Source organism: Hermetia illucens, chromosome 4 (assembly GCF_905115235.1).
Source record: "Hermetia illucens chromosome 4, iHerIll2.2.curated.20191125, whole genome shotgun sequence".
NCBI classification, from domain to species: Eukaryota; Metazoa; Arthropoda; class Insecta; order Diptera; family Stratiomyidae; genus Hermetia; species Hermetia illucens.
Genome location: NC_051852.1, coordinates 149213135 through 149231962, shown reverse-complemented (window position 1 = coordinate 149231962; position 18828 = coordinate 149213135). Strand labels below are relative to the sequence as shown.

General features: G+C 43.1%; 1 protein-coding gene across 2 annotated transcripts in view; it reads left to right on the top strand.

The window, feature by feature from the left end:
* The window catches only part of LOC119654233 (protein unzipped), a 337876-nt gene extending 319425 nt beyond the window's left edge, over nt 1-18451 (top strand). For both annotated transcript variants that reach the window (XM_038059458.1, XM_038059459.1), the window contains exons 2-4: nt 4666-5463; nt 5524-5870; nt 17526-18451. In XM_038059458.1, the coding sequence (XP_037915386.1) occupies nt 4725-5463; nt 5524-5870; nt 17526-17996 (1557 nt within the window). In that variant the 5' untranslated portion in view covers nt 4666-4724 and the 3' untranslated portion in view covers nt 17997-18451. The remainder of the gene's footprint in view (nt 1-4665; nt 5464-5523; nt 5871-17525) is intronic.
* Nucleotides 18452-18828: the final 377 nt, after the last annotated feature.

The following is an 18828-nucleotide window of genomic DNA, read 5'->3' as shown; positions in this document are numbered from 1 at the left end:
GGAATTTCCAGATAGACGCATGACCGTTTGATTGGCCGCCTTTTCACGCCCCAATGGTATCGTCCTATCGTAGCCTATATGCGGCGTTGGCCGCTTTCCGTTTCACTTCCAAGTGAATGGGGGGTAAATTTAGGATAACTTCAAGTGCCGCAGTCGGCGTAGTACTCATTGCTCCAGTAATACTTAGGCAACCAAGTCTCTGAATCTGCGTTAGCAGCTTCCTGCTGTTAGCAAAGTTCAGTCTTGACCACCAGACGATGCATGCATACATCAAAATGGGTTTTATTATGGATGTATACATCCAGTATATCCGTTTAGGTGAAAGTCCCCAGGTCTTACCTATCGCATTCCTACAGCACCAGAGGAATCTGCATGATTTCTAATATTGTTCCTGGATATGATGCTTCCACGTTAACTTGGAGTCGAAATGTACTCCTAAGTACTTGACTGTTTGCGTCAGCTGGATTTCCACGATGCAAACTTTGACGGTCATCTCAACTCAGCTTCAGCATCTTTCAACTGGGTACATATATTAAGCAACTCAACGTGTGATCAAACCCTAAACACCTTTTACAATATCCTGTCCGATTTCCTCTCCTGTTAAGTCCCTTCTTCCCTTGTTTGCCTACGTTCGTACCCAATTTTGTTCGCAGGAGATTTTTAATAACATTCGCCTGCGGAAGAAGTTTCGGGCTTCTAAGAATGACGCCGACCTTGCTTAGTTTAAGGTCATGCGCTCTACTGTGAAGTCAGTGATTAAAGAAGCGCATAAAAAGTCCTTATTGAGCGTCGCCCGTATCCACGGTAACTTGAAACCCTTTTGGTCTCACGCTTGCAATTCTCGTAATCCCACTCAATCTCTCCCTTCTTCTATCAGTTTTGTCGGCTCCGATGGCCTTCCTAACCTCTTCCTTGTTAACTATAGAAAACTATCTTCTGGCATACCCCAAGGCTCTGTACTTGGCTCGCTACTCTTCCTGGTTTTTATCAATGACCTCGCCTCCATCCTCACCTACCTGTGTTTGCTTAACGCAAACGACCTTAAATTATTTGCCTCTGTTTCGTCTCCGCTGGACTGTGCTCTCTTGCAGTCCAACCTTGATAATTTGGTCCGTTGGTGTTCGGTCAACAAGCTAACACTGAATGTCAACAAATGCCGCTGGGTGTGCTATTCGCCTAAACCCTCCCCAACATCCTTTTCCTATTCTCTTAGTGGATAACCTCTACTGACCTCCTAAGACCTTGGTGTAATATTCGACGGCAAACTTCGTTTCAATTCTCACTTCGTTGACATCATCAATGGAGCTTGCAAAATGTTCCGTTTTATCCTAAGATCCTCCTCCGACTTACCGCAATTCAGTCCTGCTTAACATTCTTGAACTCCCTTGTCATTCGTAACTGTCGCACTCTTGAAGTTGTACAACGCAAATTCACCCGGACCCTCTTTTACAAAAAGAACCTTGACTATCCGTCACGACTTTGCACCCTCAATCTCCCCTCGCTGCAGCGACGCCGTACCTACCATGATATGTGTCCTTTTTTTCAAACTCTGCAATTGCCTGATGAACTGCCCTGCTAACTCGGATATTACTTTCCGCACCGCTTTTCATAACAAACGTAGTGCGGACATTTTTAAGTACCCTTCGCGGAGCTCGAGATGTACGACAACACTTAGTGCCAGAAGAACTCGTGTGCTGGGTTCAGTTGCTTTATCGAAAAGTCAAGTTCGAAGTTTGGCGGGTGTATCAAACCCACTTCTGGTCTCTATTGGTGTTCATCAAGGAAAGGCCCTCTCACATCTCCTCTTTGTTCTAGTTACGGACGCCGTCACACGGGACATCCAACGTCCAGCGCCCTATACACTGCTTTACGCAGATGATGTTTTCCTAGCATCTGATAGCAAAAATGAACTCGAGCAACTTGTCCAAAAATGGAATGATCGCCTCATGCAACACGGTTTCAGATTGAATTTGAATAAAACTGAATTTTTGACGACCAGAGAACTACGCCATAAAATTGCTTCACGCATTAACGCAACCTGGATGAAGTAGTGTTCCACAACTGGTGTTCTTTGTAATGGACGTATCAAGGAACACCTCAAAGCTAAAACTTACCGTAATGTCGTTCATCCTGTCGGCTCTAGTGCTGGCCGACTATAAAAGACAATGGATTTAAAAGCCTCTAAATTGCGTCCAGATCACGCATTTGATAAAATAAAATAGGGAAACCTATCACGACGAGCCAACTCCGCTTGTGAATGGGACAAAGGCTGAAGAAAAAGAAGAACGTAAACAGACCTATGTGAAAGCAACAACAAAAAGGTTAATGATCGTTTTCGGAATATTGGAAGATAGCTCTACTAAAATTTGGAAATATTTAAATGAATGTTAGGATTTTGGGAGAAGTTAACAGTTGAGCGTCAGCGATTAAGTTGTCTTTACCGGACACATGGTGAATGTTCGAACTAGCTAATAGCTAATGAAGTGTCAAAGTTGGCGCGGGGACGCTTTGTCGGGTTTTTGCGAGGCAAAAGTGAGAAATTATGGTCCCTGAACAAGGTAAATGGCCTAAAACAAAAACGAAAATATTCGATGTATAGATACGGGCTAATTGTTCACAATCGTAAGTGGTGTAGTTCTGCTGATCGAGATTTAACTGCTTCGAAAAAAAAACCCAACGAGCGTTGGTTACTGTCTGGTGAAGAGGTTTGAGGCATCGACGAACGCGGCTAGGGGTGCTTCCTGGTGAAGAAATGCCAAAAGTTTATCGTTCGCCATCTATTTATTGCGATTATTGGTTTCAAACACCAGTATAGCTTCTGTAGACCACAAGACCTCCCGATTTTTAACTGACTTAGGCAAGAGTCATGGAATGGCCTAAAAATGTTGCTGGAAGAATCTGCATTTTTCAATGCTGAAAACTAGGCCATTGTAAAGGAGCTGTCGAAAAATGATGTGTCAAATGCTTGTATTTATTGGCGGAAGCGACCAGTTCATCATCCAAATAGATGAAACAGAGATCTAAGTTTCGTAGTTCAGAGTAGATGAATCTCCGGAACGTTTGTGCCGCATTGCACAGGAAAAAAGTCATCTGTGTATAATCGAAGAATCCGAAATATGTGCAAATTGCTGAGTTTGAAATATCCTCGGGAGCTTCAGGGATTCAGTCGAGAGCCTTGGCGGGATCCAAGGTCGACAAAACACGATAGTTTGCAAAAAAATGCAGTCTTGGATGATGGCAATATTGTGGGTTATCGGTCTGGAATCGTCTGAACATTGAAGAGTCTGTAATTTCCACAAGGCTGGCATTCCCCATTAGGCTTCGGAACCATATGAAGTGAAGATGACCTTCTGGGATGGTGAAGCACGCACCGTTGAGAAAATTGGGGAGCTAGTAGTGGCTGGGATATACCAGATTCGATTGTACTGTTGCAGTATTTTTGGAGGAGGGCGCGAATACGAGTGTTGTTGTTCTAGTAGGTTGAAATTTTCCCTAACGACCTAACAGCGGTTATAAGGTTTATCAGGGACCTATGCTGCATATCCACCAGCAACCCACGGGAAGGTTGCGCCTAATATGGGGACGCTGATGGCCGCTAAAATGAAGCGCGATAAAAAGGTCCTAAGCAAGCCCAGACTCAAATCTACTTGCGGAATTAATTTCTTGTAACTCACGGCAAGGAGGACCAAGGCTTCTGCAGCTGTGTTTACCAGAAAATTATGCCTGCTAAGGGAGTCGCACACTGCTACGCGAAGAGATGAGCTGCTTCTGCGTCGAGCGTTGGAGTCGTCGCCCAAAATATCGGTGACGAGAACATCTGACTCTTCATCCAGGTCCACGAGTGCAAGATTGCATTTGGTGTCGTTTGTAGCAAATTTGATAAAGGTATGCACTGTCTGAAAACAGGCAGCACCAGAACGTAATGAAATGTAAAATTTTATGAAATGCAAGGTGTCTAGTGTCTTCTGCCCTTTTCAACTCTGAGGTGTGGCTCATATGTATTATCGTCACCTATTTCAACACTAATATTTTCCCGCTTCACTGTTCGCCCTGCCTTCCATCAATGTAAATCCTTATTAGGATATTTTGTTAAAGTTTGTTTTAATAGAGCGGCCAGGAAACGAATCGTTTTTACGGTGATGAAATAAAACTGGAGTCTTTGATAATTTCTGGTCCCTTGTCGCATTATGCAAAGCTATTTAGTACCATTGTTGTTCCTCTTCAAATTCTCGAATCTAATATACATATACATGTATATGGTAATGGGGAAGTAATAAAAATGGGATCCTTTTTAAACTTTCTCCACGAAGCAGTAACGAACCCCATAAAACATGATTTGAGGGAAGCGAATGAACGAATATTTTGGAATAAATTTGTTTTGTGGAGAACAGTTTTTTTATAACACTGGAAGGATATATTCGGATTTTATGGTTTAGATATGTCGAGGAGGGTATGATTTATTGCTTTGTCAGTTTATGATAGTTATAGTTGTCATTGTTTGTTGCAAAGGATATGTTTCCAGGACGTTCCTCTTTTTTGAACTGAGGAATTTAAGTTGAATGAAAGGACACTTAAAGGACTCGAAACCAGCTCCCATTATACATTAAACAAATTGTTTTCTGTACTTCCAAAAACTAATTGCTTATTAATCTTATCTCTTTCCAGAACGGTCACCAAAAAAATTTCAGCCAAAATTAACTAGTACAAATCTTAATAAGGACAAAATGGTTCTACCACCTCGATTATCGAAAACATTCCGCACCCATTTAGTCCTCGCGCTATTTTTAACATGTTCCCTTGTAACACAAGTCATAGCAAACGTTAAAAGTGTCCAAACTTACAAACATGTGTCAGACCTATTGAGTCAAGGAGTCACATCGAGTATCCTAGTATGGGAAACTTTCGTGGGTGATTCCAAGCAGCTAGAATATGCCGTTCATGGTGGGAAATATCTCACGGATGAAGAGCACTATCCCATCTACGTTTGTAGAGCAATAATAGATGGGATTTATACAAGTGGTCACACTGAGAAAAGGCAACAACGAACTTTGTGCTTGGTGTCCATGCATAGTGAAGTGAAGTCGCATCATGCTTTTGATATACTGATTAACAAAGGACAAGGAGCAAAATTGATTTGGATGTCATGGACGAAATTCACTCCTTACATTCCGACGGGAGCAGTCAGTTGCGGAGGGCAGTTGACTGAAGCCTTCTTCGTTGCCCGGCATAAGACTAAGCTTTACCAAGAGACAAACGGCGCAGTACAACATGGACCAGACTATAATTTAGGATGGTTAGATCCTCATAACCGTTTGGGAAAAATTGTCGTCAGCGAAGGAAACTCAGAGAAGGAGTATGAAGATGGTGAAATTTTAGTTGAAATCGAACCAGTCCGGTATGAACTGCGTGAAATCAAGATCGATAAATGGAGGACCGACATAAAAGTAAACCAAACATATTTAGGTATGCACTCTCTCTTTTCTATTTTCACAGCTTCTAAAATTATTTTCCCTCCTCCCCCAGGTTCGGCTGTTCTATCTAACACAGACGATTTGCCAAGATTAGTGGAGACGGTCATCTCATTCACATATGACAAAGTTCAAATTTGGGGTGTTCATGATGGGGTCGCACGTGGACTGCCCACAAAAGTGTATGAGGTTGGGCAACCAGTCAACGAGATTCGTTGGGGCCTGAAAGACAGCGATAAGGTGGTCGATGTGAAGACCGTCAGCACGACATTGAAACCAGGAACAGCACTCAACGTCACATTAAAAGGAAACTATACAACATTGGATGCTCCTTACAAAGCTACCCTTGTTGCTTACTATGCGGACAATGATGACAGCATTTCAAGGAAGATTTCAGCTAATGTAAGTACTTTTATTCATTCACTTTTTGTTTGGTATTCCTCGGAGTCTGATTGTTGCTGGATAGAACTTTGAAGGCCTTTTGGAAGTCCTTAGATTCCTTGAGATTATGATAAGTTATGATGATCCAATGCAAAGGGAATTGAATCAGTACAATGGTTGTCGAAATGGGTCAAGTAGTTTCAGTGATGGTTCAAGAGGAAACACTTCAGGGAACTATTGAAAGGAAGATGAGCGGCAAATGATAATAAAAGCACTTCGATTATATCAATGACATGAATGAAATGATGAGATTTGAAGGGAACATTTGCGGTATAAAGGACGATAAAGTAGAATTGATGAGAAGAATTACTGATAATGGTTCCTTGTTTTGGAAGAGATAGCCCTTCCCATATATATCGAAATTATTGCTCGTTGTCGTTTTATTTATGGCTGTTTGTTTTTCGATCTGATTGAAGAAAACTGTTGAAGCTTCGAAGGCTATAATGCGTGAGAATCTTTAAGGAAAACTGTAACAGTTTCTTTCTTGCAGTTGTTTGTTGCTTTTATTTGGTTTTTAATATTACTATTTTAATATTATTTTTAATTTTACTTGAGAAGTTATATATAACGCCGTAATATTGATTATCTTAATAAACGAAGACAAGAAGTTTAGGACGTCTGCCACTGTGACATGCATCGTTAAGTGTACCTTAGAGAATACTTTATTCGCAGTAGTCATTCGCTAACTTTGCCAAAAGCGACCCAAAATAAAATTCAGTCAAAAGAGAATATAGAGAATTGAAAACCTTGTGGACATGGAAATGGTTTTTTTTTTTCTGGGAGTAGGGTAGGTGAATGCGTTTACGCACAGAGTGTTGGACTCGGGCTTGGGAGCCTTCAAGTCAGGGAATTCCTTTCACCAACGGCAGGGGAGGGGAGGAAGGGAGTTGTTGTTAGTTCAGGGAACCCCTTACCGTCCGATCCCTCCGCCGGTCGAGTTCAATCTTCTTCGTAGTAAGAAGAGCCCGAACATAATGCGCAATACGATTCCAGCTGCCAGCGCTCTTCAGCATCTCTCTGATAATGTTGTCTGGAGAGAGCTCCCCTGTGTCTACATAAAGCTGCTGGCGGAGGCCGTCCCACCTCTCGCAAGAGAAAAAGGTGTGTTCAGCGTCATCCGCCACTCTATTGCAGAACACACAATCAGGAGATCGCGCCTTCCCAACCCTGTGCAGGTAAGACTGAAAACCTCCATGCCCACTTAGAAGTTGGGTAAGGAAGTATTCAATCTCACCGTGCTTTCTGTTTAACCATGGGTCGAATTTGTCGATGAGCCGCGCAGTCCACTTGCCCTTTGGCTCATTTTGCTAAGAAAGTTGTCACTCGCTAAGGGTGCGTTGACGTTCTTCACGGGCAACTACTTCTCTTAAGTTTTCGTCCTTACGGCGATAGATAGCTTTGCGCTCCTTGACAAGGAGGGCAACGGGGATCACTCCCGCAATCACCATCACAGCCGGTTCGGAGACGGTGCGATAAGCAGACGCCACTCGCAAAGCTCCCCGCCTCTGCACTTGAGCGAGGCGTTTACGATGCACCTCCTTGTCAAGGGTATCAGCCCATACCTCCGCACCATAGAGAAGGACGGACTGCGTTGCTCCCATGAGGAGACGTCTCCTAGTTGATATAGGACCGCCGACATTCGCCATTAGCCAACTCAAGGCCGCGACTCCTGCTGCAGCCCTGTCCGCGGCTGCTTTGATTTGCTCGAAGAAGCTCTTGTTCGAGTCGAGCATTAAACCAAGGTATTTAATCGCTGGTTTTGACTCTATAGTCAATTCGCCGATCGATATAGGACGCAAGGTCGGGATTCTCCTTCTGGTCAGGATGACTACTTCGGTTTTTTCCAGCGCAAGGTTGAAACCGTGAGCAGTCATCCATCCGCTTACCCGTCGCATCAATATGCCAAGTCTGCTTTGCGCCTGTTCAGCAGTGCATCCGGCAACAAGTGCCGCAACGTCGTCTGCATAACCGACCAGGCGCGACTCTTCGGGCATATCGGGTCTCAGCAGACTATCTTAGGAAGCGTTCCAGAGGTCCGGTCCTAGAATGGATCCCTGCGCTACTCCCGACGTGATTTCCATCCTCCTCTGCCCCTCTAGCGTCTCATAGAACAGGGAGCGGTCTTTCAGATAATCCCTCAATATCCGCAAGAGATAGCTTGGCACATGAAAGGAGTTCTCTAGTGTGCCTAGCATATCTGTCCATCTTACGGAATTGAAGGCATTTTTGACATCAAGCGTTATGAGGAGCACTATCCGTCGAGATCGGCGGCTGTGTGCCTCGGCTCGATTAAACGCATCTACGACCTCCATAACAGCATCCATTGTAGATGTCCCTGTTCTAAACCCGAACTGCCTTGCGGATAAGTCCCCGGTAGCACGGATCGCTTCAGCGAGTCTACCCCTGATGAACTTCTCGAGCACTTTTCCGGCCGTGTCAAGCATACACAGCGGTCGGTATGCAGACGTGAGCTCCGGGTCTCCTTTACCCTTACTGATCAACGCGAGTCTGGTCATTTTCCAGCGACAAGGAAAAATGCCCTCCTTCAAGCACGCGTTGAACACTTCCAGCAGCAATTCTGGCCGTTGGCGGAACACCAGTTTGTAAACTTCCGCCGGGATGCCATCAGGACCTGGCGCCTTCCTGTTTTTCATAGTGAAAACCGCTTCTTCGAGTTCTCCCATTGTGAAAAGGGGCAATCCACGACGCTTTCCGCGCTATTTACATCAACCCGTACAGGGTGTCTGGGGAACAATGCGCGCGCAATGCGGTCCATCTGGTCGGTGCTCAATATGCATGGCTTCCGCAGAGCCCCGATTTTCCGAGTGACAAGCTTATAGCCAAGTCCCCACGGGTCATCATTCACGTCATTAACAAGATTTTGCCAGCCGCGAGCTTTGCTTTTATTTATAGCGCTGCGGAGTTTCCTTTTTGCTGATCTATATTGTGCCTTTATGGCACATGCTTCCTCGTTGGCGTACAAATGTTGTGCCAAACGGCGGAGCTTATGACACTCCTTCCGTAGGTCGGCAATTTCTGCCGTCCACCAGTACATAGAAGACTTGTCGCGCCTGGGGCCTCTCCGGGGCATGGAAGCCTCGCACGCCGTCGTTATCAGATTCATCACCGAATTTACGACGGTGTCAGCTGCGACACCACCACCCCCCGGAGTGCCCCCCAGCGCGGCCCTACCTGCTCCAAGAGCTTCGACGAACCTTCCGATGTTCACCCTCGCGGCTTTCCACACGCAGGGGGAACGTCGTGTTGGTGCTCGCCGGCAAGTAGCGTCAAACACTTCGAACGCAATGTACTGATGATCACTTGCCGAGAAGTCTTCTAGGACTCGCCACCCGTCCACCGATGATGCCAGAGATTCCGACGCGAAAGTGATGTCAGGAATGCTTCCTTCACAACCTAGGCGCCGAAACGTTGGCGTGGATCCGGTGTTTAAAACTACGAGCCCGGTTCTCGATGCCATTTCCAGAATCCGTTTCCCTCTGGAGTCTGATTGAGGCATGTCCCATTCAAGAGCCCTGGCATTAAAATCACCGCCAACCAGGATTCGTCCCTCCATGCTCGAAACGGCGTCCTCCAAAGCATCAAGCCGGCGCCGAAAGTCCGGAATCGACTCATTCGGCGTCAGGTAAACGCTAAAAAACGTTATCCCTAAACACCGGATCCAGACAAATCCGTCCCCCCGGCCTTCGGCAAGAACACGAAGTCGAACGTCGTCCCGAACCCAGATGGCAGCGGTGCCCGATAAGTCGAGATGCCATGAGGACGGGTCCTTGTTTCGGTATTGCTCGCTAATCAGCACTAGATCAGCATTTACTTCCGCAGCGAGATGTCTAACAACTGGTGAGCGGTTGCACTCCGTCTGCCACTGTGACATGCATCGTTAAGTGTACCTTAGACAATACTTTATTTACAGTAGCCATTCGCTAACTTTGCCAAAAGCGACCCAAAATTCAGTTAAAAGAGAATATAGAGAATTGAAAACCTTGAGGACATGGGTATGGTGGCTTTGACTATCTGTAACCTATCTGATAAAAAGAGCAGACAATTCTGCATTTCGTATGCAGTTTTCTGGATACCTCCGATCCATAACAGGCATGGAACTCTCTGAATAGATGTATTAGGCACTGAGTATTTGGAACTACGGTTGCCCCCACCACTCTCACCTACCTAAACTGAATGACCGAGGAAAAACGGGTTTTCCTGGAAGTAGTTATGATTAAATGTAGGTGCAACGAATGCTGGATATTAGTAACTCGGATGTAATACCGATAAGCGAGTTAGTTGAACCTTAATATCTCAATCTTGCTGCACAAGGTTTGAATATCGATTTGTCATGTATGTTTGTGTTCATCTTTGTGCCTGTCCAGCTGTTGTAGGCATTAAATGATAAAATTAAAATTATTTTACAATATTCCCCTTTTAGTAACAAAGGTTTAATTAAAGGAATGGAAATCTGTTGACCAGTGACCTGCAAATTCTAACTGTATCTAATTAAGGACGAACGTCTCTATCATTAGTTGACGATTAGTATTTGATTAATTTTTAGGAGCATATAATGAGAAATATCGACAAAAAACCAACCAAACAAGAGGAATATCTCAGAGATAACTTTGTCCTACGAGGGTAGTTCAATAAGTCTTTAGAATAAAGTGGAAAAACCAATTTTTTTTGAGTAATTTTTTTTTTTTATTTTTGAACATAATCTCCTTGGAGCTCTATACACTTAATCAATCGTTTTTCAAGTTTTTTTTAATCCTTCAGAAAAGTGCGTTTTCGGAAGTTCCTCAAAATAAGCACTTACAGAGGCAATGACGTCTTCGTTGTCCGTAAATCTCTGTCCACCTAGCCATTTTTTCAAGTTTGGGAATAAGAAGAAGTCACTGGGGGTTAAATCTGGTGAATACGGTGGGTGTTCGACCAATTGAAAGTTTAATTCTTCAATTTTAGCCATTGAAACGAAGCATGTGTGAACTCGGGTGTTGTCGTGATGAAAAAGGATTTTTTTTTCGCCAAATGTGATCGTTTTTTTTAATTTCTTCTTTCAGCTGCCCTAAAATGATGCATAATACTCACTAGTAATTGTGTTACCCATTTCCAAGTAGTGAATAAGGATAATTCCACGGGCATTCCAAAAAACTGTAGCCATAACCTTACCAGCTGACTTTACGGTCTTCGCCTTCTTTGGAGCTGGTTCACCTGTGCCGATCCACTGTTTTGACTGTTCCTTCGTCTCAGGAGTCTAGTGGCGTATCCATGTTTCATCCACAGTCACAAACCGACGAAAAAATTCCTCAGGATTCCGACTTATGCGCGCCAAAAAAGCCTCAGAGGTGACCACTCTATTTCGTTTATTCGCAGCTGAGAGCAAACCCATCTTGCTGACAGCTTTCTCGCCTAATTTTTCATGTATAATTGAAAAAACTGTACCTATTGATATCCCTGTGGCCACAGCTAACTCGCGCACTTTTAATTTTTTATCCTTCAACACCATATCGTGGATTTTATTGATGATTTCGGCAGTAGTCACTTCTACGGGCCTTCCATCACGAACGTGATCACTTGTTGATTTACGACCACACTTCAATTCATTTACCCAACTATAAACCGTTGCTAAGGCGGGGGCAGATGTGCCATGAACCGAGTATAATTCATTTTTTATCTCATATGGAGTTAAGCCCTTTAAATGAAAATGTTTTATTACCGCTCTGAACTCGTTTTTTTCCATTTTTTTAACAAGCAATTTTTTTTTCAATTGATTATAAAAACACGTAAACTCAGAAGATGTGGACTGTGACTGCACTATATATCTAGTCGGGAGTGGCGCTGACTGAAAGCAAATGATTTAGGGCGATTCGCGCGCCATCCGTTGGTCATTCTAAGGACTTATTGAACTACCCTCGTACTACAAGTTTGTTAAACATAGTGGGATTTCCACCAATCTGTCTCGTATCAGTTTCTACGCTGTTGTCTATGATGGCTGCGGAATTTGTATTTAACAATAATAATAATCCTTTGCGCAACAATTCAATTGGGTCAAGGTCTTGAAGTGTGTTGGAGCACTTCATTCAAAATGAACACTACACTACAGGATTACAGTACCTTGTAGGACGCAATGTGGGTGGCATTACGCTCGCCCGAGATTATTATCCTGATTTGACTCCGGTATCAATTTACAACTGAATCGACTGGTATCTGAAGCCCACTGCTACCAGTGAGATTTGAACTGCGACCTTCTGTACGACAGGCTTGTGTTTTAACCACTAAGCTATCCGGCCAGATTGTATTTAAGATCAGCTAAAAAGTTACAATTGAAACCTTTAATTGAATACCCTTCATGGCTATATTCGGAAAAGAAATTTTTAAACACCTTTTTTATATGTCGGTAGTGGTTGCTCCCAGTTCCAATATCCCTGCCAAATTTCGTGTCAACAGATGTGATGATATCCAAGAAAAGTGCGTGTGACAAATAGGCAGATAGAGAAACTTGTGAAGAAATGCTAGATTGCTACACAAAAATTTCTATGAAAAGACAGTCAGAACAATAAACCAATATGGAAGACGAGAGAAGGGGACTCCGAACCACATCACAGTCAACTTTTGTGAGTGGGGAAACAAGCTTCCGGTTACTGATATCTCTCTGTTACCATACATCGGTGGTGGAGCCCATCATGACATCTAATGCTACAAGCAGCTCAGAAAAAGAGGCGTCTAAATGCAGTACATCGCGTACACGACGAATCCGCAGTTAGACATCATATTGACTAACAATGATCAGGCTACTTGAAAGAAGAGCCTGGTTAGGTTAGGGGCTCATCAGGTTGGTCTGCACAAGCAGTTGACGGATAAAAATGTATGGGGGTGTGGTTGGATCAAGTCACAATATCAGGTTGACCCTCGAAAGAGTCTCCCTTATCACAGAGTACATCGGCACGGTATGAGACTCATCAATATCAAAACGTTATATTTTCGCCAGTAGAAGACCCAATTGATGGTGGACAAGGGAATTGCTTGATCTTCCATCATCGTGTCGCCACGCCAAATGGCCGCTCATTTGACAGAGGGCAGGAGGTATGATTAACCAGATATTGTTACAAGAAATCTCAAAGAAACTCCAAGCTAGCTATGCATCGCAGCATCAACAACTGCTTGAAATAACTCTGGGCAGAGGCGATTATAAACTAATGGGTAAGCACTAATAGAGCTGTAATAGCAAGATTCAGGCCAAGAATCTATGCGAATCATATATCCTAATCTCCTGAAAATAGTTTAGGGATTACTTCCTCAGTTTCACAGAGGGGCATGAAACTTTGATGATATACCAATCTCCTTATTTGGCTATTAACTCAAGGCCGGATATACTTTATGCAGATGTTTTCCTAGCATCTAATAGCAAAGATGATCTCGAGCAACTTGTCCAAAAATGGAATGATCGCCTCATGCAAAACGGTCTCAGATTGACTTTGAGTAAAACTGATTTTTTGACGACCGATCCCCATGAAACGGACACAATCACTGTCAGCGGCAGTGATATGCCTAGAACTGAGCGATTTAAATACCTCGGGTCAACGCTATCAACCAATGAACAACTGCGCTATGGAATTGCTTCACCCATTAACGCAACCTGGATGAAGTGGCGTTCCACAACTGGTGTTCTGTGTGATCGAAGTGTCAAAGAACGTCTCAAGTCTAAAATTTATCGCAATGTGGTCCGTCATGTCGCTCTCTATGGTTCTGAGGGCCGACTATTTGAGACAATGAACGGCGTCTCGCGGTAATGGAGACAAAGATGTAGCGTTCGACTAGTGGCGTAACACGTTTTGATCACATCCGAAATGATGATATCCACGATCGATATGGGGTTACACCGATCGTGGAAAAACTACGAGATAGGCGTCTTCGATGGTATGGTCACGCAATTCGCGCTAATGAGAATTCACTTGCCAAAATTAGTCTGAACATCGAAGTCGATGGTAAACCACCAAAAGGTAGGCCAAAACAACGGTGGCTTGTTACGCTGGATGGGGATTTAAAAGCCTTGAGATTGCTTCCAGATCAGGCATTTGATAAAATAAAATGGCGAAATCGATCATGACGAGACACCCCGCCTGTAAACGGGACAAAGGCTGAAGAAAGGGAAGATGTTTGGTGAAAGGGATTTTTCCTTACATGAAGCAAAAGCCAGAGGTTATTGTTCTTTTTTAAAGCTAGTAAAATCCTGATGAATCATCATCGAGCAGATCTATATAAATATTGAAACTATGAAAAAATGAAATGAAAAAGTGAATAATCCACAGAGAGGTTGGGAGGCTTATCAGATCAAATCGGTTCAGCTTCCATATCACTAAATAAACCATTGAAGCTATCAAACTAGTAAAGGAGTTCGCTGAGCGCCTAATTATCTGGCTATTGTAGATCGTCATTTTTAATGATATCATTAATTTTCTATGCCATGATAACGCAGGTAGCAGTGTTATAATTCGCAAATCAGCTCATGAATATCGAGTTGTATTTATCTGAAGCAATCACTATTGCAGGGGAGTGGTTGAAAAATGTAAGCCTGGTATCCGTAGAGGACAAAACGGAGGTGGTAATAATCGCGAAGCGTAGTAGAGTCCATGAGGGTTTTACGTGAGCACCTGTCAGGGAGACATAATCCCACGGTCTTCTTAAGACACGGATTGATTTTGTGACCACAATCAGAGCCCCGCTGTGACAAGCATCAACGGTACCAATCTATTCAAAGTGCATGTCTTAGCATTCATACTGGTGGATGCAAGACCCACCTAAATCTCTACCGAACTAAGGAGTACGGCACCCGTGTTGAAACGCAACACCACGCCGAGGCCCGAAGGTCTCTTCTCGCTTGAGCATAACCACAACCCCCATGAAACTCCCACTAGGGGGCCACCGCAAATAACCGAGCTGTTTTCACATACAACAGCGATTCTCCCGAAGTATGAGAGTCCAGGGGCTATCCCGGTTGCCATGGTACCAGTATACCCCTGGTAAGGTTTCGTGACCAATTGCCACCTTAGATGAGTCCCCGTGCAGACTCGGGTCTGATCGCCCTGACTAAGCATTTGGAGCATTCGCCTACTGCATCACGGCCGGCAAGCCAAAGCGAAGACAGCGTCTCCCGGTGCCACCATTATGGAGATCCTCCTCGTCCACTTGGTTTTGGTTCAGCCGACAGGGTTGCCGCCCCATCTTCCTCACCGCCACCTCTGAGCACCCGAAGCGTAGTAGAAAACAAATGCTCGCATGAGAATAGAGAACCATATTAAAACTTCAAAACCAGCAATTAAAAAGCTTTGAGTGATGAGAGAACCTTGGCCGGTTTTCAAATTTCAGGGTTGTGTCGAACGATGCGACACGCGTGATTGTTGGAATGATACTGATTGACAAGACGGCCGATGAGATGGCGCGCATCTATCCAATGGAGGAAGAGGCTGGCCGGAATGGGTCGATGGACACATAGATTAATTTCCAGCATCAAGGTTTGGGCGCAGAGAAGGCATGGAGAGATAAACTATAATTTCTCATAATTCATGAGGATGCTGCCAGTTCGCTTTACTGTCCCAGTTGCATCACCCCTTCTTCCATTGTTTTAGAATCATCGAGAAAAAAGGATCTGAAGAATATATTGGGTAGGATCGGAAAAACTAGTCGTGAAAATCCTCGCATGCCAGGAAAATTAGAATGCGGTTAACCACTGGTGAAGAAATCCTTGTGGATGATAGTAGAGGTAGCTACAACTAAATCCACCCCGCAGTGTAATATTTTGTGGTGGTAAAATTTTTGTTTGAGAATCGAGGGATTCCTAAGTCCGCCATCCACCTATTGGCGAAATGGAGCAGTTGGAAAGCAACATACTTTCTCGGTTGTGGTCCACGGAGCCCTCATCCTTGGACAAGCATTTATTATACATATGACTTACGGTTTCGTCCAAGGGCAGAGGCAACTTATCAGACGTTACCTCACCTCTACCCTCGGAGCAGCGTCACCGAAGTGGTGACAAGCTGGTATTTGCTCCCTTGTATTAATTAACCTTAATGTTCATGTGCGTGAAAAGGCAGACGGTAACAAATGCCATGGGGGAAAGGGGTCTGGAGCGTGCAATGAGAGTGGCGAGCGTATACTCGATTTTGCAGACACCCATGACTTTGTACTTATGAATACATGATTCATCAAACGATTGTCTCATCTTCCTACATTTTAAAGTAGGAACAGTAAAACGCAAATCAACTATATTCTCATAAGACGCCAACATTTTACCACCGTCACTGATTGCAAAGTCGTTCCTTATGAGACAATCGCACCTCAACATCGGCCAATGATTGCCGTCCTGCGAATTAAGCCACCGATAAAACAGCGTGAGGAACGCAATGGCCCGCCGCGCATTAAATGGTGGCGATTTGGTGAGAAGAAAGAAGAAATGATCTCACTTACCCGGTTACCAACCATTACGAATGTAGAAAAATCGTGGAACCAAATGAAAGACACGATCCATAAAACGACCTCTGCAACGGGGTCACCAAGCCAGGTAAGCGGTACATCAACCGAGATACTTGGCTCTGGAATGACGATGTTGAAATGAAGGTCCGTGAAAAGAAACGCCCTTACCACAAGTTTCTCCACGATAAAACGCTAAATTGGCAAATTTATAAGAATGCCAATCGGGAAGCAAAGAAAGGCCTCACGCATTAACGCAACCTGGATAAAGTGGCGTTCTACAACTGGTATTTTTGTGATGGATGTATCAACGAGCGTCTCAAATATAAAATTTACCGCAATGTCCTCCGTTCTGTCGCTCTCTACGGTTCTGTGTGTTGGCCGACTATAAAAGACAATGAACGGTGTCTTTCGGTAATGGAGACGAAGATGTTGTGTTGGTGGCGTGACACATTTTGATCACGTCCGAAATGAGGATATTTGCGATCGATATGGTGTTGCACCGATCGTGGAAAAACTACGAGAGGCGTCGATGGTATGGTCACGTAATTCGAGCTAACGAGAATTCACTTGTCAAAATTGGTCTGGACATCGAAGTCAATGGTAAGCGACCAAAAGGCTGGTCGAAACAACGGTGGCTTCATACGCTGGATGAGGATTTAAAAGCCTCGGGATTGCACTCAGATCAGGCATTCGATTGGCTCTATCGAATGCCTGATCTGGTCCTGGCGAAACCGATCACGACGAGCCGACCCCGCTTGTGAACGGGACAAAGGCTGAAGAAAAAGAAGATTTCAGCGTACATAAAAAGGCGGAAGAATTATACAATAATCTGATTGGGAAATATTGTCTTACGCTCGCTATAAACAAACGTCCGTAAATACGTAAAAGGCCGTAAATACGGTATTAATTTTTCATCTGATTGATGTGTTCAAAGCAGGGATGGATACTGACCAATAATAGTTGCTGCCAGGATCCTATTGGAGGGACTCCTTTCTTGTGACTTCTGCTCCCGTCTGACATCTTTTTTTTTGTAGTTCAATTTTATTCATTTATAGTGTTGTAAGATTCTAGAAATATTATAATATTTAGCAATTTAACCGCTTATCGCTCAAATCTAATAAATATCCTTTCTTTTTCTCTCAGGTTCAAAAGTACTACATGCAGGACATCAAATTCGAATTCAGCCCCGTGTATTGGCTTGAGAATGGAACCCTGTTACCAACTACTACAACGACAACGACCACAACTACAACTGAACCGACAACCACATCAACCCGAGAGCCTGAACCTGTTGTACCACCTCTTATACATGTTGCTGATTCGGCAAGATCATCCAATGATGGTGGCCACAATGACGCTTCGGTAGCTGAATCCAAGAAAAATCCTAACGACATCGAAGACATGCAAGCAGGCAATGCATTGAATGGTGACGCAAGTCCTGTCACCAACACTGGTGGGGATAGCCTAAAACTCACCAATGTAGAGCAGAATCCTGCGAATTTGGCAAAAGATAGCGCCAACAGTAGACAACAACAATCTTTAGTTACACTTTTGGGTTGCAGTTTAATGACGTCATTGATTTTTTTTCTTACTTCCGTGACCTCATTGAACTAGTTACTGTTGTTGTCCGCATTTAAATATAAATAAAGCAGAAAAGCTCTTTAGTTTTAGGTCCTTTCAATTCTTTTTTTTATATTTACAAACGATATAAGGATGCATTATATGATATAAATCCTTGTACTCTATTTTGTCTTATATTTTTTTTAAATTATTAAAGTTGTAAAATTAAACAATTTCTTATTCCAATATTCCTTAATTTTTAAGAAGAAAGTAAAGATATGAACATCTATTTTTTTTCAAATATTTTGTAAAAATATTCTATTTCTATTATTTTTTGTAATAATATTGAAGTATGTAATATTATAATTTCTCTAGTTTATAAAGTTGATAGTAAGGTCAAATGAAATATGAAATATAAAAATAACGAAAAAAAAAAAACATTTAATGAAAGCTGTAATATGTAATAGTGAAAGATTAAGAGAAATAAGATACATGAGATGTGAGAGGAATATTGTTCTTATTAGATGCATTCGTACACGGACATGTTTGTAGTTCGGTTTGGCTGCTTTTTATAGAAATGTACAGTCGCGGGAATGTTTTCTGAAGAAAGAGGTTTGCTGATGGATTTGTTGGAGAGAAAGGTAAGCCTGAATTATTCTTACTTTCCATAAATAGATCAAGTTTTGATAATCAGTTCTAGTTATCTATTGAAAACGGAAATTCATCTGCTCCTCAAATTGTATATTACCTTGAATTATCTTAAAAGGCGTTTGTTTATTTATTTTTAGCTATTAACAAAAAATCATTGCCATTTCCATTATCTTCCCATTTAACCTGAATATGTTAACAGTAGCTTTCCGGGGAAAAAATAATTTTGATCGTTGGT